Source organism: Colossoma macropomum, unplaced genomic scaffold, assembly GCF_904425465.1.
Source record: "Colossoma macropomum unplaced genomic scaffold, Colossoma_macropomum, whole genome shotgun sequence".
Lineage (NCBI taxonomy): Eukaryota > Metazoa > Chordata > Actinopteri > Characiformes > Serrasalmidae > Colossoma > Colossoma macropomum.
The window spans coordinates 22,294,960-22,322,370 of NW_023494788.1; the positions used below are offsets into that span (position 1 = coordinate 22,294,960).

The window sequence follows — 27,411 nt, forward strand, 5'->3', positions numbered from 1 at the left end:
CCCAGTTCTCACCACTTTGGATTTTTATAGACATGTTTTTCACTCTCGCTGTTCATCTACACCATGAATCAAAAAAGCACGACAAGCTCCTGCTGGGAGGAGAATCTGTTTGCTTCCATACAGCGCTATGTAAAGGTTTGTATGCAGATAATGAATGAGAAATGGTTGATGTGTTACACCCTGTAATACATGTCTGTCGCTCCTGCACTGTTACTGTCGAATTATATACATGGCAGTTAAGTAGCACCTAATTATAGTCCACACCTAAACCTCAGGATGAAGAAAATAAACAAGCAACAAACAAAAACAGGTAACTGTCAAGAGGACCCGTCTGCTGGTCCCCTACTTAAGTGTGGACTGCTTATTTGCTGTGACCTCTTTGGTCACACAACAATGGTTGTGTGAGAATTCAGGTGATCATGCCAACACAGCTGTGTTGAAGGAGAAAGAATTGGTGAAAACATATAAGTGGGTAACGTGTTTGAGTCTCCCAGCAATAAATAAAAGATAAAAAAGCCAGCTACACATGACCAAGTCATGGATTATGGGCTAGGCAGAGGGTCACCGGGCCGATTCTAGCCAGGGGTTTCTTCTTTCATTATCAAATTTCAAGAACTTGCATTTGATACATAGATGAGGACCAGAATTGCTATCAGCTCCACTTAAAAAATCTAAAAACATAATAAATAAATAATAAAAAAAACATAAAAAAGCTAAAAAACATAACAAATAATTGCCGAAGTTCAGAGATACATTATCCAAGCATCAGAAGGCTTTAAATTATTCTATTAATTTTATTATTCTATCATTATTATTACATCTATTAATAATAATAATAATAATAATAATAATGAACAAGATTGTTATAGCAATTACCATAGAGCAATGACTATTAGAGCTAGGGCTTCAGTTCAGGCCACAAAAGTAAAAAAACAGCTCTGTTAATGTTAGATGTTCATTTCTGCTAGCTCCCCTATGGGATTTTAGTAGTATGTTATCGGTAGTACTTTTTCTAACCCAACCCTAAACTTAGACATTTAAAGAGACACGTAAAGAGATTTTATTCCAGGTCTTTTTGCTCAAATGACATAGAAAAATGAAAAAAAAATGGAGATACTACGTATTTTTCTTGACGGCAACAATATAATATTCCTTGTAGTAGTTTTATAGTGGCAATATTAAACTACCAACTGGATGAAACCCCTGAATTAAACCCCTACCACTTGTATTCACAGTCAGAGATGTATCTAGGACTTCTAGGTCTAGACTGACACAAAATTGGCCCCACCCACTCAATCAAAATGTGATTAGGAACTGACAGTGGAATCAACTAATCATATTTGTGGGAAATCTGAGACACTAGGCCTTCAGTTCAACTCCTGAAGACCTTACCAATGGGAGAGCTCGCTTGGCTGTATCTGGATACCACAGAGGGAAATAATCCTGCTTGGACAATTTTGTTTCAAGAATTTAACTTGCAATTAAACAATGAAATGAGAGTTTTACTACACAGAGTTTAAACACAGCAAGCATGATTATTATATAAAAAAATGAACTAAAAATTACAGACATATTTTTTATTTCACCGAGATTATAAACGCTGATGGTTCCCCACTGCCACAGATGTACTGGGACGCATAAGGACCCCTTAATGCGTGTGTTATTGAACAATATTCACGTCTCCACTTCCCGCAAAATAAATAAATGTAATTAAGAATGTAAAAACAAATGAACCAGATAAGACATTTTTGGTGTCCAAAGTTTGCTTCTTTAGTTCTGCTGTGGAGCAACAAGGATAATATGAATGATGTTACTGGCATCATTAGCTTCGCAGTTCCAGCGCAAAACCATACTTTGGACAGCAAACATGTCTCAACTGATTTATGACTGGGTTGTGATAACAGGGAAAACTGGGTAAATTACATTTATCAGTAGATTTTTCGCTGTTCCTTCAAGCTGGCAGATGAAATTAAGGAGACGAGAAACTCTTTAAGATTTTTATGTACAAGTCACAAAACTGTGCACGCAAAGGTAATACAAAAATAGAACAAAATTACATAAAACATATATGAAAGAGATAAATAAATACAAAGACACCTTCAATTTCTTCCAAACATGATTAGTGTTACCACAATTACAAAGGCTACTGGATTAATGATCATATTTATTCCTTAATAAGAGCAGTTAGAGTCGTTTTTTTCAATTAAACTGCTCTTTTTGGGTGAACAAAAGCAACAACGTCCATGAAAGACTTTTTTTTTTACATATTAGAAGAGATTTGTAGAAAATGTACTGTTGGATAAAAAAAAAAGAGAAATAAATTGAGTCAAATTTAAGACCACCTTTTCTGAATCAACTATTAAAACCTCTGCTATCAGGCCTGAACGTGTAACTTAAAGACAAAAGAGTACATATCTTAACCTTTTTTGTCAAACGCTTTCTTCTGAAGGGTCCAATTCCCAAGTCTCAGGCGCCAAAACGGTGAATCAGTTTCAGATTATATCGCGTACACCCACCACAAGTCTGTGTTTATCTGTGTTCTTTTGTGCAAAAAAGGGTGAAAAGAAACATCTGGAGTACTGGGACGAGTTAATATCTGTGTGCAAACATCCTGTATAGAAGCGTGGCATGCGTGGGCTCAGCCTGCCCGGCTTCCTGTCTGGTTTTACTGCACAATCTGGGGCATTTCGCTCCAGGCTTTGGCTTTCTTCTTGGCCAGAGCCAGCCATGGAGGCTCATCCTGGGATAGAGGAGCTGGAGTTGGGTGGCTGATGGTTCGCTTGTTCTCCTTTCTCCACCAAGGCTGGTTTGGATATCTCCAAGGAGCAGGACACTGGTCAAAGAAAAAAAAGGTTACATACAGTGACAGTTATTTGGGTAATACTTTATCTGAAGTCTGCTTACACAGTGACTTAATAACACATGCCTTAGTATTGAATAGCAATATAAAAGCAATACGTGAATATTTATGAACAGCTTATGCCAGCAAACGCAAGATGATTCAGGATGTTTAATGAAGTCAATGACATTGTATTGATGTAAGAAGCCTTAAACTAAAGGGCAACACTTTATTTGAATGCTACCTGCATAAGGACTTTATAACACATGAATAAGTATTGGATTAACCTTTCATATGTCACATGCAGTAACTGGCATTTATAACAACTAAATATAAAGTGTCTTTTTAATTACACCCTTGTTAAATGCTGTATCTGCCTTATATTTGCCCAGTAACAGCAAATAATGTATTGTGAATAATATTAATTCTAAATTATCAGAGTTATTGAAACTGTTCAAAATTAATCAGTAAAAAGTGCTGCAAGACAGCACAGACAATAGTGTCAGCACAACAGCAGCACTGGACTCTTTCTACATGTGTCCACTAGAGGGCAGCAGAATATCAACTTTATTTCTAGATCAGTTCTCAACACATTTGGCACCCTGTAAGCTGTCCTCAAAGCTGTCCTATAAACAGATTAAAGCTTTCTGTTGTTGTTGTTGTTGTTGTTGTTGTTGTTTGTTGGTGTACTTTGAGGTCCAAACAGAATAACCTTCAATAACTAAAAGCCTGTACTGCTAAGCTTTCTAAAATAGGTGAAGCAGGAACATTTTTACCTTTAACAGGTGAAGCAACAGGTTTCAGTTGATCTTTGGTGACTGGACTTGACAAATCAGGCAACGAACCCTTTTTGTTGAATTCCTCCTACAAAAAAAACAAAAAATTGTAAAGAATTTTACAAAAAAAAAATTCTTGAGGGCAGGGTAAGTGAAGCAGTTCAGAAAAGGTATCTTCTGGCCATGCATAGTCAAAACATACTGACATGAACACACAATTGACTGTCGATCGTCTGTTGTGGTTTAGATATTAAAAAGATAAGTGCGTTTATGGAATTCCCCGGATCTAACCACACAGCATATTTCCCAAGTTACGACATGGAAAGAATGAGTGTACTATAAATGGTGGGATTATGATTGATTGTTGTCTTAAGAGGAATAACAAACAGCAAACGCAGCTGGGTTTGTGTTGCTTGGATCGACAGCATGACTACAGCCATGCCGTACATACCTGCACCAGTGTCTAAAACAGACAACACATCATTTAAGGTGTTGGTTAATAGATTATGAGGCCTACTAAGTGTAGTAAAGTGGTGATGAAAGAAAAAATACTCAGGTGGATTCAGCAGAGAGCACGACTGTTAGTTGTTTGAACAGACTAAACCATGATTCTTACATGATCAGGCCCAAAATTATTACCACCATCAATGTGAACAAGGTCATATTTAGCAATTTTGCGAGTTGGGATAGGAGCACTCACCTTTTTTTCGGGGGATTCCTCCAGAGAGCTGAAGATTTTCTGCTTCTGTCTGGCCACAGAGATCCAGCTTGGAGGCTCAGAGCTCTCAACCGGCACTTTACCCACTGCCACATCTGTACAAAGAACCAAAACATGGCAAAAGATTCTGTCAACCATATAATTTCATGCATTTATTTCTTTATTTATATTGACCGATAAATAGAGACCTGTCACAATTATTAGTCAGTGGTTATGGTACCTTAACAGATGTGCAATATACCCATGCTATTGGCACTTGTACCCCTCCGCCCCATAACATGACAGATCCTAGCTTTTGAACTTGAACCCATGGTCTATTATTTCCATTAAACAGTCTGAAGGTGGACTTTGTCAGATCTCAGCATGTTTCTACTGTGCATCAGTCCATTTCTAATGAGCTCGAGCCCAGAGAAGTCGGCAGCGTTTCTGGCAGTTGTTGACATATGGCTTCTGCTTGTAGTGCTTACTGACAACGATTGTTAAAGTTTTCCTGAGCTCACAAGAATACAGAGAGGCATGCCAGTTTTAAATGCAGTGCTGACTGAGGGGTCGAAGGTCACAGGCATTCTGTTGTGGTTTTTGGCCTTGCTCTTTAATGCATGACTTTTCTTGATTCCCTGAATCTTCTGATGATATTATGCACCCTAAAGGGTGAAATATCTAAAATCCTTGCAAATCCTTGCAAACATTTTTCTCAAACAATTGATTTGCTGGTGCATTTTCTGGCAAAGTGGCGAGAATAACACACCCTTACCTATAATGCACCGTGCGTCTTTTCCTGGATGTTCCTTTAATACCCACACATAAATATAATGTTTTATGAACATTTAACCACATTCCAAGTCCCCTATCCCAACTTTTTTGGAACATGTTGCAGGCATCAATTTTAGAGTTAGCGTATATATATACAAAAAACAATGAAGTTGGTAATATAAAACATTAAATGTCTCTAAATGCTGCTTCAATATAAGGCTCAACTTTTTTGGAGTGCAGTTTGTATGTATTAACTTGATTAAGTCCATGTAAAGTCATCACTGTGGATAAAATATTGATTAAGTCATCTTTTTAGTGTAATCTTCAAAATACATTTACTAAACTGTGTTTCAGATGTAGTTAATGTAAAGCTGTGGGATTGTACGGCTCAGAATTCATTCCTCATCCATTTTATTTTAATGTTTATGTGTTTAGTGAAGCATCTTGCATAAATTCAATCAACTTCATTTTGTCATGGCTATTTTTACTGTCGTAGGATGGACGAAAGGACATTCGGGTTGTGTGATGTATAGGAATGTGAAATATCATCCAATATCATCATCATTACATCTGAACCAGTTTTGTATCAATAATTTTTTTATGTTTTTAAGAGATAAATGACAAATGCAAAATGGATATCATCTGAATGTCATCTGCTGAAATGTTCCCTGAAAAGCAGAATATGTATGTTCGTGTTATGTATAGAGGTAATGTGTATAATGTATATTTATAATCTTACATATTATACACTAAACATCACAGAGTGAGTTTTCAGTTCATTATATTGTGTGATTGCTACTGATTGCTAATAATGATTATGTAATTGTAATTAAGTGTTGGTTATGTTTATGCATATGCAATGAATATTTCATATACATGTAGTTCCTGTAAAGCGTTACAATACAGCCAACTTTTAGTCCAAAATCAGCCCACTAACAAAATCCTCAGTCGAGAACAACCAGGTCCTACCTGAGGTTCGCTTGGGCTTCACCACACCATCAACCAGCTGATCTGGCTTCTTGGGCAAGGCAGGCTTTCTGGCAAGCTGGTCCAATATTGGGGCCTTATGTGTCTCTGCTGGCTCTGGTTCTGTGGTGGAACCGGTAGTGGAACTTTCTCCTTCTGAAGCATAGCGGTGCAGAATTGCAGTCTTTCTCAGACGAACTCCAAAAGGGTTCTCTGGGGTCACGTCTTCATTAGCCTGGCAAATCTCTCTCTGGATGGGCAGGGACGGCACACTCTGAGTGAGGACGGGGCTGCTGGGACGCTCAGCTTTTACAGCTTCAAAAGGCTGATCTGTGCTCAGGGATTCTTTGAATACAGGTTCCTCTTCTGCTGTAGAGACTGCCACATCTAGGGAAGGCTCCTTGGCAGACCCACTGGACAGTGACCTCTGCCAGGCAGGAGCGATTGTAAAACGGGGTCGACTTTCAGCGGCGTTTGGCTGGTGCTTATCGGTTGACGGCTCCTGTATCTCCTGATGGTCATCAGCCAACTGAGGGCTTTCCGAAGACTCTTCTTGAAGTCCTTCCAGATTGTCCCGCTGCTCATTGGCCTCCTCTTGCAGATTTTCAGGCTCATCCTCCTCCTCAGCCTGCTTGGGGATATTTGAGGCTCTACTAGGAAGACTGAGATCAAGAGAGGTGGTTACCACAAAAGAAGGCTGCTCGATTGACCCCTGTGTAGGAACATCTTCAGGCTGGCTCACAGTCTCTGTTGAGACCAGGTCATCTTCAACCGATTGCTCCAATTCGTGGATGCTTTCAACTTCCGTGCTCATGTCTTTTCTGACCTCATGTTGTTCTTCAGTCTCAAATGGATGCGCCTCATCTTCGGTCTCATTTTCTTCTTCTGCTTCTGGTTCATCAGCATCTTCCTGCTTGTGTTCCTCAACGACCACCTCTTCCTCTTGCTCGGCTTCTACATCCTTTACCTCTTCTACATCTTCCTCAGTCCCCCTCTCCTGCTCCTCATTCCTGTTGTCCTCCACCTTTTCTTCATCCTCTAGTTCCACCCCCACTTCTTCCACAGCTTCTTTCCTTGTCTCAATCTCTTCATCCAGGTCCTCCTGCAAGTATTTTGTGTCATCCAGGTCTTCCTCATCCTCATCCTCATTCTTATACTCCTCTTTCTCAGCCTCACCTTTGGACACTTGCTGATCTTCTTCAAATGACGCTTCCTCAGTAAATTCCTGTTCCTCTGGCTCCTCGTGTTGCTCTGGAGCTTCTTCTACCTCTTGCAGATCTTCATCTGATTCAGAGAGACTGTCTGAAGCTGGCGTTATATGTTCCTTAAGAGTTAAGGCTTGATCTGTGGAGTCAAGGACGTCTGGGGTGTCATTCCTGGCCTGGTTATCCAGCACATGTTCCACCTAAGGTAAAACAGAACAAGATTTAACACTTAAATGCAGAAATGTTTCACCAAACATTTGTTCATGCATCGGGTTATTAGATCAGACAGACTGCTCTAAAAAATTCATAACCTGTACAAACATTCAGCATCATCTACATGCTGTCAAACGCTCGCTGTGCAGAAAATTGATGGGATATATGTACAAACTTTATAATATATAATATAAATACATGCGATACAAATGTAGTTCATATAACCTTTTTGAAGAAAAACATTTTTTTCTTTTCACAATTCTGCCATTTTGCTATTAGTAAATTCATCAAAACAAAGGTATTTGGTGGATACTAAGGAGATGGGGGTCTAACATAAAAGCAGTGATGAACTACGAATGTTAGAAGCCTCCAGTTTGGGCCACAAATGTAAAAAGTCATTAAAAATATAGAGCTGATATAAACACAGAGAACATAGAGCCGTAACTGCTGTTTTCCATTTCAAACAAGTGACCGAGACTCATATTCACAGTCAGTAATGTATCTAGACCTTCCAGAAGACCTAGAGTGTTGTTTTCTTAGAAAATTAGTCTTAAACTTTGGAAATCGAACATGATTGGTTGATTTCGCAGTCATTTAGGTTAGTGATTCAATTTTACAAATTAGGCCCTCACGGCAGCTCCTGAAGTCCTAACTAATCGAAAACGTTGCCTGGCTGTATCTGTCTAGATACCAGAAAGAAAAAAAAATCCTAACTGGACAATTTTTTGTTGGATGCTTTAAATTTTCAATTTAAATTTTTCAATCTAACCTTTTCCACACAAACAGCTCCATTTAACTGTTCCCAACCAAAACTTAACAATGAATTTAGAGAATTACTACAAAATACCAGGGGAGGGGAAATGAGGTCACTAGTGACGAGAGGTATACATTTGATTTATGCTGAGTTACCAATGAGTAACTATTACAGAGACCAAATTCTCTTTAAAATTAAAGTTTCAAATATGTCAACATCAAAGGGCTTGCTATCCCAGTAACTATATGAACCCCAATGCAAAATGACCGATTTATTATTGTTAAGACGTTGTAATGAGGGATGGAAGTCTGACCCTGCAGCGAACGTTACCTCCATCTGTTCAGCCTTGTCCTCGGGCTCCAGCACCAAGCCTGACGTAAGGGGACCCTTCAGGGAGCTCAGTACTTCCTCCAGCAGTGACCCCTGCTCCTCTGAAACAACCTCACACCCAGCATCCAGCAGGAAGTCATCAGCCTGGAGCTCCAGAGTCACTGGCTTCTCCCAGGAGGATTCTGGGATCTTGGAGTCAGGGATGTGATCTTTGTCAGGGAAACGTTCCTCCTCCTCCTCCTCCTCCTCCTCAGAAGTCTCAGCAGAGGCGCCGGATGTTGTGGATGCTCTTTGGCTTTGAGAAGAGGCTTCAAGGTCCTCATTATGCACTGCCGGGCTTGGCTGAGACTCTTCCCGTGCTTCATCGACCTCCTCTACAACCTCTGAAACATCAGCTGATGGAAAATTTGACTGTTAGTTCAGGTTTTCTACACCAGCGGTTCTCAATTCTGGTCCTGGAGTATCACTGTCGGGTATATTTTAGAGCTTCCCCTGCTCCCAACACATCTGACACAACTAATGAACTACTTAACAGGTCCTTTCTTAGGAGAACCGAGCGCATTAGAGCAGTAAAAACACTCTAACATGCAGGGAAGTGGTACTCCAGGACTCCAGAACCACTGTGCTAGACAAAGACATTTGAGGAAAGGATCTTTTTCTGTTATCAAGGTTTCAATGAGTCTTCGAGAAGAGCAATCAATCAGAAGTACCTTCATTCTCTTCCTCTTCGGGTACATGTTCTGATGGCTCTCAGCTTGTCCTCTGTGTCTCTGAGCAGCACTCTTTCTCTCAGGTCTCTTTTCTTGCTTTGTAACATCTCCCTCTAAACAGAAGCAGGACATTTCGGGTTGAGATTGGAGGTTAAAACAGCTCCAGTAAAGACAGTGATTTTGACTGTCTGTGCCTTTTAAAACGTTTTAATACAAACGAGCAAAGCTTTCTTTGTCCGTTTGCAATAGCTTGACAAAGACTAACCAAGTTTAATTTGTGGAAATCATGTAAACATTTGGGACAACATTTGTGGCAGTTCTAGCCTGTTAATAAGCCCACACATCTGATCTCCTTGTTGGGAGGTCAGCACTGATGAGCACTCAACCCTTTCCAGTGTTTATATTACTTTGGGACTAAAGGCTTTGTACATTAGCTTTTAACATTGTCAACTAATGTCAGTGTATCCAAATTACTAGCATAAACATCATTTTATGTTAAATTATTTGGAGGTATTATTTCTTAAAGGGCCCATATACTACATTTACATACACAACTCCTACAAAATGCATCAGCATCCTAACAAAAACGAAACCGTTAAAACCCGTTTTAAAGAACCGAGCTGACTACCTGTATCGTTCAGGATACATTTTAAAGTTCTGCTACTATTTTAAGGCTTTAAATGACCTTAAAGAACCACTTAGATCTGAAGATCCTGGCCTTCTGCAAACACCTTCAGTAAAATACAGAAAACATTTGTTTAGTTATTCTGCTTCTAAACTGTGGAGCTCAGTTCACCTTTTATTAGACAGCCAGTCTCAGTGCTCACTTTAAAAGCTTCTGAAAATGTGTCTCTAACTCTAATTTGATCTGTCATTTTATTATATGATTCTAAATTAATACCTATCATTTCTTGTATTACAGTTTAACTTTATCACCTGTCTGTAAAGCACTTTGAGCTGCCGACAGCATTTACAGTGCTACATAAAAAAAAATATATTATTATCACTATTATTATTATTTTTTTCCTAAGGTCCAATTATAATGTTTGAAGTGTTCTTTCCGTTTTCAGCTATAATTAATTTGTACATAATCATTTTCCAATCTCTCTTTATTGCGTACAATTAAACAGGCTGTTTTTGTTACTGTGCCAAATGAGCTCTGTTCTGACTGGCTGGCCTGTATTGAGCCTCATTCAAATAGCAATTCACGCTGAAACACTCCTTATAACACCATTATGAAGGGGCGGGGCTAAACTGCTGAAGGTTGAGTAGGCGAATATATGCAAATGGATCACTTTCTGTGACATCACAAGAACAGTGAATTCAAAACAGGCTGTTTTAGCAGCTTAGTTTTCTTTGGGAGCGAACAGTAAATTTTAAAACTTTAAATCTCAAACGTTTTATGTATTTTAGTATGTTAAAAAAGTGAGGGAAATTAATATTTTCATGATATGGGCACTTTAGTGGAAAAGTAACAGTGAAAAACAAACATTATTTAAAAGTTTTCAAAACAGTGTGTGTATTTCTGCACACTTTCAGCATTGTGTAACCTGCTTGGCTGATTTTAATTTTAATGTATGTGCAAAACTAATAAATATCTTTAGCTAATTTCAACACTTTCAACTAAAAAAAGTGCACAAAATGATTTAAACATGAGCTTTAGCTTCCAACAAAGTGAACAAATGGGGGGAATGGAAGGGATTTCTCACACTGGCAGGCTTCCTCTTAGCGCAGGCCTTGGCTTTGACAGCGATGCGATGGTGAGCCGCAGAGCTATCCAGGCAGGAGAGCGAGCTGGCCGGCTGACTGAAGTCCACAGGGACCGAGGCCTGCGGGGTTCCCGGCCTAGATGAGGCTCCGTAAGACAGCTACATACAGAGGAACAGAAGCAGAGAGGAGGAGACAAACAGAGGAGAACAGTCACACTCTCTGCATAATCAGCCTCAGCATAAAACATGTCGTTGATAAAGTATCTCCCTGTTATATGACAACACATACATGATGGATTATGAAGAAAATGCATTAGGGAGATGGACTTATCTCCAGAACCAGCCAAAGGTTTGGACAAACTTACTCAGTCACAGAAAAAGTTGTTGCCTTGATGAAGCTTTGCACACTCTTGGCAGTCTCTCAACCAAAGCCACAAGAGATGCTTTCTCAACAGGCTTAAAAAAAGACCCACACATTCTGGGACCTTGTTGACTGCTGAAAACTTGTTTGGGAGGCGTTTGATTGATTTATTTATTTTTTTGGAAGTACAGTAAACCAAGCATTGGGACACTTTAACCATTGGTTACCTAACAACATGCTACTTGTTTCCAGAAACGACTTTTAGCACAGCATCAATTTGATGGTAGACTACTTGTATGGAGAAAGCCTTTAGAAGGACTCCAACCAGACTGCAGCACATGTGATGTAAAACACAGTGGTAAAAACGTCTTGTTTTTCTTACAGTATTCATTGAATCATGAACTCAGAAGTATAAGAAGGGAATAGAAGTAAAGAAGAAACTGCTCAAATGATAACTTCTTAAGGAATACAGGGCTAAAAGCAAAACAACAGCCTTGAAATGCTCTACACTGTTAGAAATAAAGGTTCTCTGCAGGTACATTTTTCATTCATCGAGGTACAAACAAGGTAAATGTTCCCTCAAAGGTACAGCAGTGGTTTTAGGGTCAAATTATGAACCTTAAATAAGTCTTTCCAGGTGAAAAGTCTGTATTTGTATCTTTTCATAACCGAAAGTTTTAAACAGAACAGCCTGGAGACAAGACGGGGTGTGTGGAGTCAGTACAGCTTAGAACATATCATTTCAGTGGATTATGGTACAGTTATGTTCCCTGACTAAAGGTACTGAGATGTACCCTTGAGGGTCCCACTCCAGTGACAAGAGGGGCACTGACCCCAGTGACAGTTTACTACCTTTATTTCTGAGAGTATATTTAAAATCAATGGTTTGACACTTTTTTTGTAAGTCACTCTGGATAAGAGCGTCTGCTTAATGCTGTAAATGAAAATGTAAATTTGTTTCCTAACACAATGAACTTAATACATTCTGAGGCCAATGTAAATTCATACATATTTATACTTATATTTATATTCATCATAGAAACACATTTCAGCCATTTGAAGTCCAAGTTTTATCCTTGTTAATTAATATAATTCACTAATTTCACTGGTCATATCAAACATGACACATCTTGCTATATCATTTAGACGCAAAATACTTGTTTTCCTAACATTTCTGATGGACGTATAGTCAAAATAGTGTGAAAAGTGAAGTATGGTGAAAAACTGACTTGATAAAATGCTGACTTGAACCCATTTAAGCCTAAAGACTAAATAAGTCCAGTAAGAAAATCAGATGCTGTAGACAAATCATTGATTTCATTTTCAGATTTGTGCTCTTTAGAGCACTAAGAACTGCTGTAGTAAAGGAAATGTAAAATATCCAGTATGAACATTAAAGGGTGATTCATACGTCTCTAGATCAAAACGTCAAGAGGTCATAAAAAACACATTTCAATTACATGTTTCCACAGTTTTGACTGGTACTGTATGTTTTAGTGCTTAATAATTCAGTAAAATAATAATTTTGCTTTTGTGGTGCTTCAAACGCCACAAAAACAAACACTTATATACAAGTGAGTCACAGGAGCTCATGGGATTATTAGAGACTACACGCTTCTAAACTATTTAAATTGCTAGATAAGCCACATCCTTTGGCATATAGCCTTTCTTTTGCCATACTGTGAGGAATAGGTGGGTAAGTTCATTCATTTCCTTCCCACAGTGAACCACCCAACACATACAGTAACATGTTTTTGCGGCCCGCTCTGCTTTAAGGTCACACTTGGCTAAGAATAGCCTTTTAAAGTGCTCTTTCTCCTCATTTGAAGGCTCTAAACATCCAACAGTTTATGCGAAACTCCAAACTCAAATTCCTCAGCGCACAAAAAGCAGACTCTCTCCTCTCAGCTTACTCAACTCTGACTGGTGTCTTTAGTTATTTCCTCTTGAGAAACAAAAGGAAAAACAAAAAGGTCTGTCAAGCTGTGTAAACAGCAAAGTCTGCATTGCTGTGGTCAGACATCATCACCAGCGTCTCGAGGTGTGAGAAAGCCTTTCTTTCAACATGAAGTACTCAAACGTGTACAGTTTCTTAAACCTGATCTTACAGAAAATAGCTTAATATCCATCACCTGTAGAGTGAGGTTTTCATCAAATAGACCACAACAGTTACTACCACAACAGTTTTTTTCCTAGTCAAGTTTAAGGTACTGTACAGGGGTCATGCATTCTCTACAGACTTATGATTACATGATCTCTAACTGACCACACATCTACAGCAAAAATAAAACAAAATAAATATATATATAAAAAAATACATTTTCTCAGAGGCAGACTTAGTAGCTAATACTGCACCTTAACCCTTGTGTGGTGTTGGGGTCTGTGGGACCCATTTTGTTTATGTTTACCAAAATAAAAAATTGTCATTTATTATTATTTCCACCTCAGATTTGCTCATTTTCTGTGAAGAACATATAAAATAACACATTTTCACCCCCTACACATTTATATTACACATGTGGTGTTGGGTGAACCCGCAGGGAATGAAAGTGTGGAGGTGCTGTGTCCTTCACTCTGTTCTCCTCCTACATGGCCTGCTGCTAGTGTCTGTGTGTATGTGTTTGTATATGTGTTTGTGAGGGTGGACAACATGCACAGGCTGCTGACTGGCTACAGCTGCTAAAGGAGAACCCTCCGCTGGGCCACTTGTGATATTTTAAACATCTTGTATATTTACATAAATTGTTATGGCTGTATTGATTTACAATAATGTGGTGGGTCCACCAGACCACTGAGTAGCAAACACATCAACACTACACAAGGGATAAAGGGGAAGTCCACTGATTTTTTAAAAGTTGTGCATAATTAAATTGATGTAAACAAAGTCATTCAAAGTAGTTTGACGTTAAATTGCTCATTATTTTTACCTTATGTTTTGAGCCAAAACCTTACCTATAAAGTACCAATGTCTCGGGCATCAGGCAACATATTTGTAAGCATTATCTGTAATAATATAAATTGCTTTATGTTACTTTTGAGATGAGGTTTTGGCCTTAAATGAATATTTTTTAAACCAATCATGGCAGAGAGGTGCATGCAGTGCACCTCCCAAAGGATTTTCCATTATTCTACTATTTTCAGCATTACACCAAACCTCTGAAGACACGTGTAGGTTCACAGGTTGTTTTGGACAGCAAATATATAACGGATTTATTTGCATTGTAGACACTGAGACCCCTGGTTCCTACCACCATCATCATAAAGAAACCCAACTTCCAGTAAGTTTCTCAACAATTCAGTTTTACTTCTTTATTTATGACTAAAGGTTATATTGAAATTTTGAAAAATCTATGGAATTTCCCTTTAAATACTTCGGACGTCTAGTTCCCATCTTTACAACTGTGAACAAATTTGATTCGGTCAGTTTCTCCAGAAGGTCGTACTGTGACGATTTAATTACACAGAAATTTAGAAAAATTGGTGGAATTCCCCTTTTATTCCTGCTACTGACCACCCCTGCTCTTTCACACATTTTGAAACTGCTTGTTTCGATGGCACAGTTTCTGTTATTGTATTCAAATGAGCGGCACTTGTGAGGTCACATCCAGCACTGGAAAACAGGAAAATAACTGTCAGTCTAACAGACCGCAAGCAGTCGTCTCTGTGAGAACGCTGAGAGTGAATTAAAGCAGTAGTAGTAGTTAGATGAGGGTCAAACAACCGTGCAGAAAGTTAAAGTCAGCTTTGAAGTATGCATGATGCACATCTGCGCAGTTATTCACATGCAGCAACCGATAACTGCTACACTGCAATCCACAATTATAACTGAAGGGAGAAAGCAGCGTGCTCTCTTCTCTATTCTTGTGGGGTCACATGACTGTGTGATGGCTATGGGCAGTGAAAAGGCTGTGCTGCGAGTCGGGGCTGTGGCCAGCTTCAGCTTGGCAGCCGCTGCACCTCAGAATGCTGGAATAACCCATTTCTAGCAGAGCAGCAGACAGTAAGACTGCCACGGCGAGCCGCCGGAATGCAGCTTAGACCTCAACCACAACTTTGATGGCAACCCCTGCAGTGAAACAACACACGATAAATCCTACTGAAATGCACCGACGATCAGGAGGGCACAGCAAAGCTCACGGAGCAAAAGTTCATAGCCTAGTTATGTGTGGGAGAGGACACTGCAGGACCAGTCCACTGAAAAGTGTTGGATCGAAAGAGCATTAAACATTTTCTTCCTCAGGGCTTCGGGTATAAATTCAAATGGCCACAGTTATGATTATAGAGCACAACATTAGCACTAACACTTATCAGTATCAGTATTTGCCTCCTTGAACCCTGAGCTCATTATTCGTTTGTTTATGTTTCAATCTGAATTCAAAAGTGACCTTTTTCACCTTGTAAGCTCATGTCACTGGTCATATTAAGGGTGATTCACATCATTTAAAAAACAAATGTCTGGTTTTCTCATAGCCTTCCAGCACAATGGAGTGATTTTTGCATGTCTTCTCATTTTTGATTACACTGCTGTGCACCAATGGCTGAGGAAAAGTAATATTAATTATTAATATATCAGGTTTCATCTTCCCCTCCCATCACCTCTATCATCAAGAGAAACACTCAGCTGGCACAGGAATCCTTCATAATGCTGGGTTTCCCTCAGAAATAATGGAAAATGTGGTATTATTCTTCTTATTATACTTCATATTATTCAGTTATTATTAAGTTGTATGTAGTTATAACAGTGAGGAATTATATTCTTATTCAGTGTTACTCTATCAATATGGGATTAATGAATGACTAATAATTAAGACCTTATTATGACTAATATCAACTGAAATAACCAATTTGCTGTTTTAATCTTTTTTGTTTTGCATTTTAAAGCAGTTCACACTGTGATCCATATCACTGTTGTCGGAACAAAACCTTGTATCTCTGAAACAAACTTTAAAGGAGAAGGAAAAAAAACTTTATTTTAATGTAAGTCAATGGAACCAGACTTTTCCCCAAGCAATTTTCGGGCCATATCTTTCGGTCCATTCAACATGAAATTTACACACAATATAAAGTACAACAGGCATTTTCACATTATGTCAAAAACTGAAAACAATAAAAATGGAGATAACAAGGTTTTGTTCCGATAGTGGCGACATAATGAGTGCAGTGTGCATAAAACAGCTTAAATCTCCAAACAGGAGTTATTGATTACTTTTACATAGCCATAACTTAGTCAGACATGACAATTACTGCAAACATGCATTATATTTACATAACTATTTTATGGTATTAAGAAAAGAATCTTATCCAGAGAGGCTTACAATGGTATTCATAGCCTGAAGCAGTCTTATTATGACAGCAAGTGACGTTCCTGCCTGGGAAATGACCCTCCAACATACCAGTTTCATTCACAAAAAGTAAACAGAGCCAAAGAGATCACAGTATATCACTAATTTTATGGGCTGCTGCACATTTCACAAACTCCCCAACAGAACCCACCTGCAAGATTTACATCATATATTTTACAGTTATTTATTAAATAAGCCTATTATACTTTCCTAAAGAGTGCAGGGTAGGCTTTAGACGTGACAGAATGGTGCAATAACTCATCACGGACTGGAAAACGACAAAAAAAGCTGGTGACGTGGAAGATGAGACAACAAGATGCAGGAAGCTATATAATGTGTGGCTCATGTAAGTCATATAAGTTTGTTTTTACAGCATACGCAATATGAGAAACAAGCTGTAGTGAAATAACGAAACTATAACGATAAATGGGATGAAAAGAAATGCTTGGTTACCTATGTAGTTGCCCACCATTCTAATGGATGCCCATTTATCTCTAATGATTCTGGACTCTACAGTATGTCTGGTATTGTTAGCCTGTGTTAGCACTGGAAAAAGGGTTTAAGGAGTAAAAACACATCACAAAGTTTACAGTATACTTAAAATAGGGGGTTCTTGTCCTGGGGGTCAGGACATGGTTCCAGGGGGGGTCATGAGAGTGGATATATACCTTATCAAACACAGAGAAAATCATTTTGATGAGTGCATACAAGCTTTGGCTCCTCCTACAGACCAAGCAAGACAGGCCAGTGTTGATTGTAGAATATCTACTGGGTGAGCTTATTACTGAGAGAGGGTCTTGACTGACCACTGAACTTGCAGCATTCATCAGTGTCCAGCTAAAGATTTTTGGTTTGTGGTGAAGTGCTAAGGAATGCAGGCCCAGTAAGTGAACTGACCACTATTTGATTATCGTTCTGTATTTTCTTTAATGTGTGTACTGATATGTGTGGGGGGGCCAGAGGGTGGGTGTGTTGGCACAGATATTTTTCACCCCAAAAAAGGGTTGCACTGTGAAAAAGACTAAGAACCCCTGATCTAGAACATAAAGTTCCTTTTCTGAGGAGGATCTCAGACAGTGTGCTGCATTTTCAAACTGACCACAACTGTTAACAGCCGCTAAAGCTTCGGTTGCGTTTGAAGGCTCAAAAACACAAAACAAAAACACATGACACCTATTTTAAGGTCTCATTATGATGGAGCAAGTGTGTGTGTGTATGTGTGTGTGTGTGTGTGAGAGAGAGAGAGAGATCTGAGTTTGCTTTGGAGTCTCTTTCAGAATGTGTGTGTCTGTGTGGTCAGCAGCACGGCAAAGTCACATGCTGGAAGAGAAAATCTAATCTGGTGTTGTAGGAATTCCCCACTCGACTGTCTGACAAAACGGCGCATAAACAGAAGAGTGAAAATCAAAAAGCTCTGCATAATTTAATTTACTTCATGTTCTTATTGCACCGCAGACCCTTCAATAACACTCAATAACATTTACACCATGACATACGCTTTCCAAAGACCAAAGATGACAATTTATAGTTGTTTATTCAACAGTTTGATTTCCAGGGGGCGGACTTTTGTCCCAACTTTTTGAAAATCAGCAGTCCAAGTGTCTGAATTTAGCAACTGTGCTTAGAAAAAAATATCTTAAAGCAGATTATAAACGCTGACCTGCCTATTCAGAGCTGGAATACCCCTGATAACACAGCATTCATGCAGCACCACCCCAGACCTACTACAGCCTGCGAAGACGCAGTTTAGATTGCATTTGTAAAGCTTCCAAATCCTGTTGTTTAACACTCCTATGTTTAGGAGACATGTTCACTGAGTGCTCCAACAGAACTCAAAATTATACAGGGCGATTCACTCGAAAGAGGCCCCGAATATTCTGTAATAACTCTCTCTAGGACGAAGCAATCTGAACCAAACAACATGCAATGTGCTCCTCAGTATATGGAGCTTCAAACAAGCTGGGATACCCCTGCGTCGGAGCGATGAGGTAGGCGCCGGACAGCTTTCGCAACGTTTAACCTCCAGTTGCAACTTCTGGGTGCATACACCTGTACCCCTTCACTCAGTCTTTCGACTTCTCATCAGGATGGTGGTGTACAGTATTGAGCAGCGCGTCAAGGTATGTAGCGTATTTTCTGGTTCAGATTGATTCAACCTAACGGGACTTAAAACAGAATATTCAGGGCCTCTTTCAAGTGAATCTCCCTGTACTACGTAATAGCAACAGACAAACGCAGTACTGCAAAAGTCAACCTTTTAACCTTCATTTTTTTAATTTCCATGAAAAACAGCCATTAAGCACAAGTTATTAATTTTCAGGATATATTTCTGAAGAGAAACGATACAAAAGGAGCCACATGCATAACGAAGGGGAGAGCCGCCAAAACTGTCATATAAACAGTGCTTTGAGAGAATTCTTCGAGAAACAGCAGAGAATCCAGCTCCACTCCTGTTTCAAATCTTCCATTATAAGAAGACAACTCAACACTATGGGTCTGAAAGGACGTGTAGCTGTTAAGAAGTTGTTACTGAGAAAAGGAAACAGATGAAAAGAAGAAAAACCACCAAAACTAAACATCTGAGATGTGGTTTTATGGTCTGAGGAGTCTAAATTTGTAATTAGGATTCCTTGGATTGTGAGAAGCAGAGAATACAACCAACTTCTAAGACTGAACTTTGGAGATGTAAAAAATATCCCTGCAGATTTCTCTGAAAAACTGAAAGCAGGTCTCTTGAAAAGAATGGAAGCTATAATGAGGCAAAGAGTGGACACATTAAATAACACAACATGTGATATTACATTTAGTAGTTAAGGCTTCTGTTACATATGTGAAATATATCGCTGTTGTCAGAACCAAACCTGATAACTTTACAGGAGAAGCAAAAAACATACTTTACTTTTAATGTAAGTGTTTTTTCCAAGTAATTTTGAGTCGTTTCTTTTGGTCCATTCATCATGAAATTTATACATAATGTAAAGGACAACAGGCACTGAAATTATGTCATAAACTGAAAAACTACAAAAATGGAGGTACAAGGTTTTATTTGGACCCTCAGCGATATATTGAAAATGAACCTGTACTTCATGGCCGTTTTGACTGGAAAAGTATTAAATGAAGGGCTGTCTTTGACTTCTGCAGTACAGTACACACACACACACACCCACCTACACACACACACACACACACACACACACACACACAACACAGACACACACACTGCTTCTTTAAAAAGCTCCACTGCTTTTACGATGCTTGCCTTTCTCCCCTGGTTCCTCTCCCACCAACATTCTTCCCTGCCTTGTAATTGCCCACATCTAGCTGCAGCCATTAACCACATAATAACAGCCTCCGAACACTTGGATTCCTCTTCTCAGAGTCAATATGTTGTTTGTCAGTGTGATTTGTGTACCTAAGCTGACCTCACACACAGCTCACTCTGTGAAAGTGTTTAGTCGCATCACTGAGAGTCTGGAAATGTTCAGCACCCTGTAGGTGGTGTGTGTGTGTTGGGGGGGCTTATGCGGAGCCCTGTGCTACATCAGATGCTACTTTATATTACAGGCTGGATTTACAAGCATGTCATGAGGAGATAAATTACACCACCTTACGTATGAAGTCGAGCATTTGATTACTCGGTTTCATCACATTAAACATGTTTTTGTCAGTCTAATGGTAGACCTGACCAAAATAATCCCATTTATAAAGTGTTATAAAGTGTAAACTGTCAGTAATAAAGGGCTTTGTTTGTGTGCGAGGATGTATTTTAAAAGAGAGGTGCTAAAAAGGGTTTTTGGAGTGAAGCCGTAGAATAAACTTTCAGCTGCTAACACTGTGAAAAATGATAAAGAGGATCCAAAAAATCAGAAATTTAGACAATATAATGGTCAGCAATATCAAGCACCTGCACAGATACACTCCTGGGGGGTAGGTTTGGGCTTGAGCCCCTGCCCTCACACTACAAGTGTCCTCTTGGTGAGCACTCTATATTTTACACACAGCATCTGCTGTTATTCAGGATCCATTACTGTGAGGCACAGTTAAAGGGACAATTCCACCAGTATTTCAAATTCCTGCTTAATTCAGTTACTGACATGTAAACAAAGTCATTCAGAGTAGTTTGACATGAATGGTTCACTGTAGAGAAATGTACTAACTCACTTTACAGTGGGGGTAATAGGAACCAGGGGTTGCAATGTCTACAGTGCAAAAATAATCATTTTATTTACTGAAACCACCAACATGTGTTTCTATGTAATTCTGATAAAAATTGTGCAAAATCATAAAAAATACACCTTTTTGGGTACTATTGTGCCTATGTGCCTCTCCACCATGCAAATATTTAAAAAATATGTTGTATGTGGTAAGTTTCTCTCAAAACATTCGTACAACAATGTCTCTGGCAGTCGACGATGCATTTATAACCATTTCATATAACAACTTTTTGCAAGGTGGCTTTTAGAGGCATTAAATATTTCAGACATCTGGGTTCCTAACACCACTCTTGTGAACAAATCTGACTCTCTAGATTGGCAACATTTCACATCAAATTTCTCTAAATGACTTCTTACATCTTAATGATTGAATTGTGCAAAAGTTTGAAAATATTGGTGTACTTCACCTTTGAGTCAGACTAGCTAGAGCTACTGTATTGGCTTGGGTTCAACAAGCTTCATCGTTCACACGCCTCCTTTAGATTACTTGGGCAAGCATCACCACAGCACTGGAAATTCCATTGACAAAGTCCAGATAAGGTCTCTTTAATTGTGGTTAACCAAGCATAACGTTGGCTGCAAGGGATTTCAATAACATGCTAAACCTAAATGGATCTCGAACAAAGTTTTCGAGGCAACGTGGACCTTTTAAAGACAGTGATAATTCATGATAGCTCATGTCTAATAGTCTAGGCAGAGTAGAAGTCAATGCCACCCACAGCCCTGCACTCTGGTGTCTGGGGTTCAGTTCCCAGCGCTGGCAGAAATGCAAAGATTCGGGCTGCTTTATGGAAGACTTACTAACACTACAATTACTTTCCACTGAAAAAGATTAGATTCCCATATGCTGCGTATTAAATAAAGTCTTATTTATTTTTAGGCTGCCCTTTTTAAGCCCCTACCCCACAAAATATCTGTGCAAGGCCTTGAGCACCAACATGTTTGGCCAAATCTTTGTTTAATAGTCTTATGGGCTCTGGGACCTCCCTCAGAACGCTGCCCAATTTTTTAATACATTTTAAAGAACATTCACTCCACATCAATGTTCTACACCAATGATGGGTTTTCCTACAAACAAGCCAAGAACTATTTGGGAGCCTTTACATTGAGCGTTATTGAAAATGGCTCTTTTGGTTGAGACTTTGAGGAGTATGTTACCTGATCATCATCGCTGTCGGTTCCCTCCAGGCTAAGGGAGCTGGTTCTCTGGACCACACCAGACGACTGCAGAGAGACAACAGTAAGAGAGAGGTTATTCCAGCTGCCCTCGTCACTTACACTACATGTCAAAAAGTATCCAGACGCCGTTTTTAAGGTGAATTTCACTACTTTAAGATGAACTTGCTGACACAGCACACACACAGCTTGTATACTCTCCACAGAAAAGCACTGCCAATACAGCAGGACCCTCTGGAACAGCCACACATGAGCCTAGGGTCACCATGTCCAATGTCAAGTGTCAGGTAGACTATTCCCATAAGAGTAGAGGCTGTTACTGCAGCAAGCATGGGGCAAATTTTTACTGATACCCTTGATTTCAGAGAAACACTGGATGAGCAGGTTTTGAGGGGCTTTTTGCGCTGTAACAAACCCTATTTTGAAGTTTAAAAAGATTGTTGCTGTAACAAGTTTGAAGGGTGGGAGGAGTGAGGACACCGGGAGCAGGTGTGGAGACGGAGGGCTGGGTTTATTTATACACAACACAAAAACCACTCGGCTTTTCAGCCCACAGACAAAATAAGACAACATGCTCGCTGGGGTTCTTCAGGTTTTCTTTTCTTTGCTTTCTTAGCTCTGCTCAGCTCTGCTCTCACGTCTCCACCGGTCTCCTTCTCTCTGGGCTCTGCCACTGACTGAGGAAAGAGATGGCTTTAAGTAGGCTGGCAGAAACAAGGCACGGGTGAATATCATCAGCTACTTAGCCCGCTGGTTCAGCCTGGCCGGCTCTCCGTCCTGCTTGTGACGCTCGGCCATGCCCCCTTCTCCACAGTTGCATTAAACAGGCGCAATGGCCCTTAAGTGCCAGTTTTAAGGCCAAAGGTGCATTTGCTGCTATTTTGTTCTTCTGCCTCATTCAATGCACAAAATACTGGGAGGAGATTATTATAATGAATCACCTACACTGATGTACCGAGACTGATTATAAATACTGACCATGCATTAATTCACACCTGTGTAAAGCCTGTCTGATTTTTGGTGCTAACATGGCTACCATTGTTCGTGCTAGAGAAAAGAGAGCTTTCTGGAAACATTTATAAGTAAACGTTTGCCATGTCACATTGTTCTGAATTTGATGCAGGACTTAAAAACATAAAACCAGACTATTCTGGAAAAACATCTTCTACATACGTTACGACACCATCAAAGTGTCTTAATAGCAGATGTTGCCTAAAAAAAGGTTTTAACCATCTTCTTTTTCTAAATTATTGTGACTGCCCATACTGAAAATGATTTACTTTATGCATCCTGTGGTTTCGGTTGTACTGCATGTTGCTAAGATGCAACGCTCACCGCAAGCAAAATGAAATTCAACAGGGATTTTACAGCATCGCACAGTCTCTAAATACACTCGTCAGGGAAGTTCTGCTTATCGCACTGAAAATAAACATGTGTTTCAAATGAAAGTCAAAATAATGAATAATTTTCTCACATGATGGATTATGTTGAAATAATGTCTTATATTCGCAAAATTATTGTTTTTTTTTAATTATACTTCATGACGAGTACTTATTTTTTTAACTAAGGGGCAGCTTTACTAACAGAGGCACTAATTACTGACAGTCTGTAGACACTTTGGGCTGGTGGGGGCTCCCAATTCAGCGGGGTACCGACTAAGACATATTAGACACACAGACATAACATATTGTTAGGGAAATATAACCATGTGTTTGGCTCACATGCTTTTTGTATGAAAGCCAGGTAGGAAGGAAAAAAAAAGATCTTATCCATCTATTTCAGGTTCAATCTGTGACTCATGCGGTTGAAATATTGTCTTATTTCTTTCAAGACCTTTTGACTTTCCAAGTTGAAAAAAAAAGTAATTACTCGTCGAGGAATGAGTGATTATTTCAACAGAATAATCACCGAACAGAATAATTATTTTGGCTGGTGTGATGAGCTGAACTAGAGCTCTGTGCTGAGTGCATTTGGAAACGTGTGACGCTGGAAACTCTGTATTTTGTAATTGTATGATTTTGAGTTACATGCAGTACATCATAGAATGGCTGTGACATTCCTGCCACGGTGCACATAAACCACACAAGCCACAGCAACAAAGTGAGGAGTAGTTTTAGTAAAGCAGGGATCACAGAGCCAAAGAGTCTCAAAATATGCTTTTAAAAATCGTTTTGTCCGTCATTATTTAGGCAAAAACAAATCTGTGAGGAAACAGCAGTTTAAAACACTGTTTTCCCTAAAACTATTTATCTAAGCTATTTTTTATTTGTTTCCTTCATCACACTAAGAATACTGTGCCAGTTTTTTTGTTTTATTAAAAAAAAAGGAAATGTGTTCGAAAAACTAAAGTTACCACCAAAAATAAGACCAGACTTTCACAAGCGTTAAACAACGCACAGTCTGTACTTACTATCAGCCTCTGTAAATGGGTGCAGGTGCTTCATTGTAATAGACTCCTGTCAGTGTTTAGCTCTTTCAGGAGGAAAGTCCCACAAATGCATATGCAATGAAGCAAGACAACACACAAGCAGTGACCACCCCTGACCTTTTTATGGGCGCTGAAGAACTTTTGTGCTTATTTAGTAAATCACAACCGCCACTTTTTTTTTTTTTTAACACCAAAATGGACTTTATGACAGTGCAAAACAATGTTAAATCTGCCCCTTAATTATGACTTTAAATTAATAGTAAAACGTCATTATTTTAGGCTAATAAGTCACAAACAGAAACAGAAAAGCAAAACACTTCTTGGTCTCCATATTATAAACAAGCTTTCTTTCCAAAAAGCATGTGAGCCAAACAGTGGGTTATACCCGGTTGGTCATAAGCTAATTACAAAGATGTACCCGTATTAATTTGCATCAGTGAGTTTTTTTGTAAATATCGTGCCAAATTGGCCACCGCTGCTGATGCAAAATGTCAGTAGACTGTCAGTAATTAGCACCTTATGTAGTAAATCTGCCCAATAGTGTATTTCTGTTTTTGGAATACATCATCTCTGGGCAGTGTCAAATATTTTAAAGTGAATGAGAGCATCTTTAACTTATTCTGACTAACACATTTTAAGCACTATGTTAACACCCTAAATTACAGACATATTATTTAATAACTACTTTGAAACTAATATGTAAGTTAGAGAGTGAGGAACTGAAGTGTGGTCTCACTGCAGCAAGCATTGGGGCAGTTAATTTACTCTGACATCATCACGATTCTGGACTGCAAAGCATGTCTGGTATTATAAGCCTGCATCTTTAATACAAGAGGCAGAAAAAAGTTAGGAAATCTGTGACGTTTTAAGGTATAAATTATTACTGGACTGGGATCCGGCTGTTGGATACTTGTGCCCTGGTCAGCAACACCAGCCTAAATGTAGCACCAGTACGGTGCTCTTTGATGTGAATTAATGGTGAGCTTTTCTCTTTTGGCTTGCGTGTGAGCCACACAGGGCAGGCAGGGACACAGTGTCCATGACAGGAAGGACATGAATGGAGAGAGCAGACAGGTACAAGGAGCAGGGCCCAAAGCTGAGTGAGGACAAGCACCAGGCTTAATCCAGTTAGACAACTCAGCAGGGAGCTTCCTGTCTCTGCGCTCAGGCCCCATGATGTCAGATACTATCACACGCTGCCGGGAGCCTGACTCACTCACATGCCTGACCACTGACGCCTAACGCACTGATCATGGGGTACTTTCAGTGTGTGTTGCTAAGGATAAAGATAATGATATGCTACAGTATACACTCTGTCTCAGCCAATCAAATGCTAGAAAATGCTGTGAGGTGCCGGTCAGTACTACAAATCTGTAGCTTTTGTGATGAAGGTGAACTACAAAACACAAAGAGCATTTTCCACTAATAAGGCCAATGAGGTCAGAACTCTAGTTCAGTTTGCAGTGGAGACACAGCAGATAAAATTTAAAGGAAATAAACAAATTACATGTATGCACACATCTTGCCACATTAACATATGATATGATAAAACTTCTGTCAATTTTTTTTAAATTGCAGCCTGTCATAAAGCATCAGAAACCACAGAAAAAGTATTTTAGATGATTCAACAACTGGACGCATTTCGTAGCGGCTGTGATTTAGGTATGCGGTTTGCAGGTTGCTAATTTTTGGGGTACATTCTTTATTAGCAACATTAGCTTTGTGGCTCCAGCACAAAACTTAAATGCCAAAGTAGGGATAAGGCAGAGTTTTCAAAATGATCATGAAAGATTTAAAAATCTAATAGTAAATTTTGATTTTTTTACATGCCAATTAGCTTCTCTTTACACAGTTTCATATTTAACCCTTTAAATCCCAGGCTTATTACATACCAAGGCAACTACAGGGACTCCATTGCAAACTAACTGAGCTATTCTTAGGTCAAAGAAGTTTGTAATAAATCTTTGGGCCCACCGACAGGCCCTGGCCATTTAAGGGTTTAAGAAAAACTCCATTCTCCACCAGAGGACAGTGTAGAGACAGAGTCTTACGTTTTGGTCTCAATTTATGTCAAAGAAAGCATTAGAGATGGGAAGCTGACTCCAAAAGACTTTTTTTGACTCTCATATGGGCTCGACTCTTGACCAAAGACATGAGTCGAAATGCCTGGAGTCAACTCCTCAACGCTGTCGACTCCACGTTTTCCACACGTAACGCCGTTATTGGCTCAAGGAGTTAGTATTCCACTCGATTATTATTCACCAGGCACCCTGGCTGTATCTTTGTATCTGTGGCTCTGGTGCTGTCTTAAAAAAAGAAAAAGTGAGTTGACTCCAGTGGCAGGAGTAGAGAAAACTGGGAGTTGTGCACCGCACAAAGCATTAAAGGACTACTGCAGCTGGCTAAAGGCTAATGCACACTGGAGAAAATGCACGGTGCGGTGCTGCCAGAGTTGAAGGTACAAAGCACAGCTACAGCACATAAGCAGCTTCACAGATATGCGTCAATGAAAAGGAAGCTTTATTTTACACTCTACTCATGAATCTCATGTAATAGTTTTGATATCATTTAGTGAATTCATTAGGTTTGGTATCAGCTAACAAACACTCCACTAACCTGCTGTTTTCAGTGAAAAGGTACAATCTCAAACATGTGAAATGACTAGGCTTGTAACGTTAGATAATGTGAAAACAGACGACTGGCATTTATCTGTTTATCTTCAAAGACTTCAGACACTTTTCGTTGTGTAATTCAAGGCAAATCATCTACTAGGTTACTATTATTTGCGTCTGGGTCTGGGTTTAACATAGTACAGCAATATTCAGGTGCTGAGTGACGTCCACCCGATGCACCCAGTTTGCGGTAGCCTCTATACTTAAGAGTCCTATACTTTTTTTGTTGTGGTGGTATTATTAGA

The 27,411-nt window shown here is 39.3% G+C and overlaps 1 protein-coding gene across 1 annotated transcript in view; it reads right to left on the minus strand.

Annotated features, from left to right (window-relative positions):
* Positions 1 to 1,983: 1,983 nt before the first annotated feature.
* Positions 1,984 to 27,411, minus strand: part of zgc:66433 (uncharacterized protein LOC321250 homolog) — a 56,170-nt gene continuing 30,742 nt past the window's right edge. The window contains 10 exon segments of the mRNA XM_036568858.1: positions 1,984 to 2,791; positions 2,793 to 2,833; positions 3,616 to 3,703; positions 4,316 to 4,428; positions 6,056 to 7,457; positions 8,555 to 8,949; positions 9,265 to 9,283; positions 9,285 to 9,377; positions 10,974 to 11,132; positions 22,049 to 22,114. Of these exon segments, the coding sequence (XP_036424751.1) occupies positions 2,666 to 2,791; positions 2,793 to 2,833; positions 3,616 to 3,703; positions 4,316 to 4,428; positions 6,056 to 7,457; positions 8,555 to 8,949; positions 9,265 to 9,283; positions 9,285 to 9,377; positions 10,974 to 11,132; positions 22,049 to 22,114 (2,502 nt within the window). The 3' untranslated portion in view covers positions 1,984 to 2,665.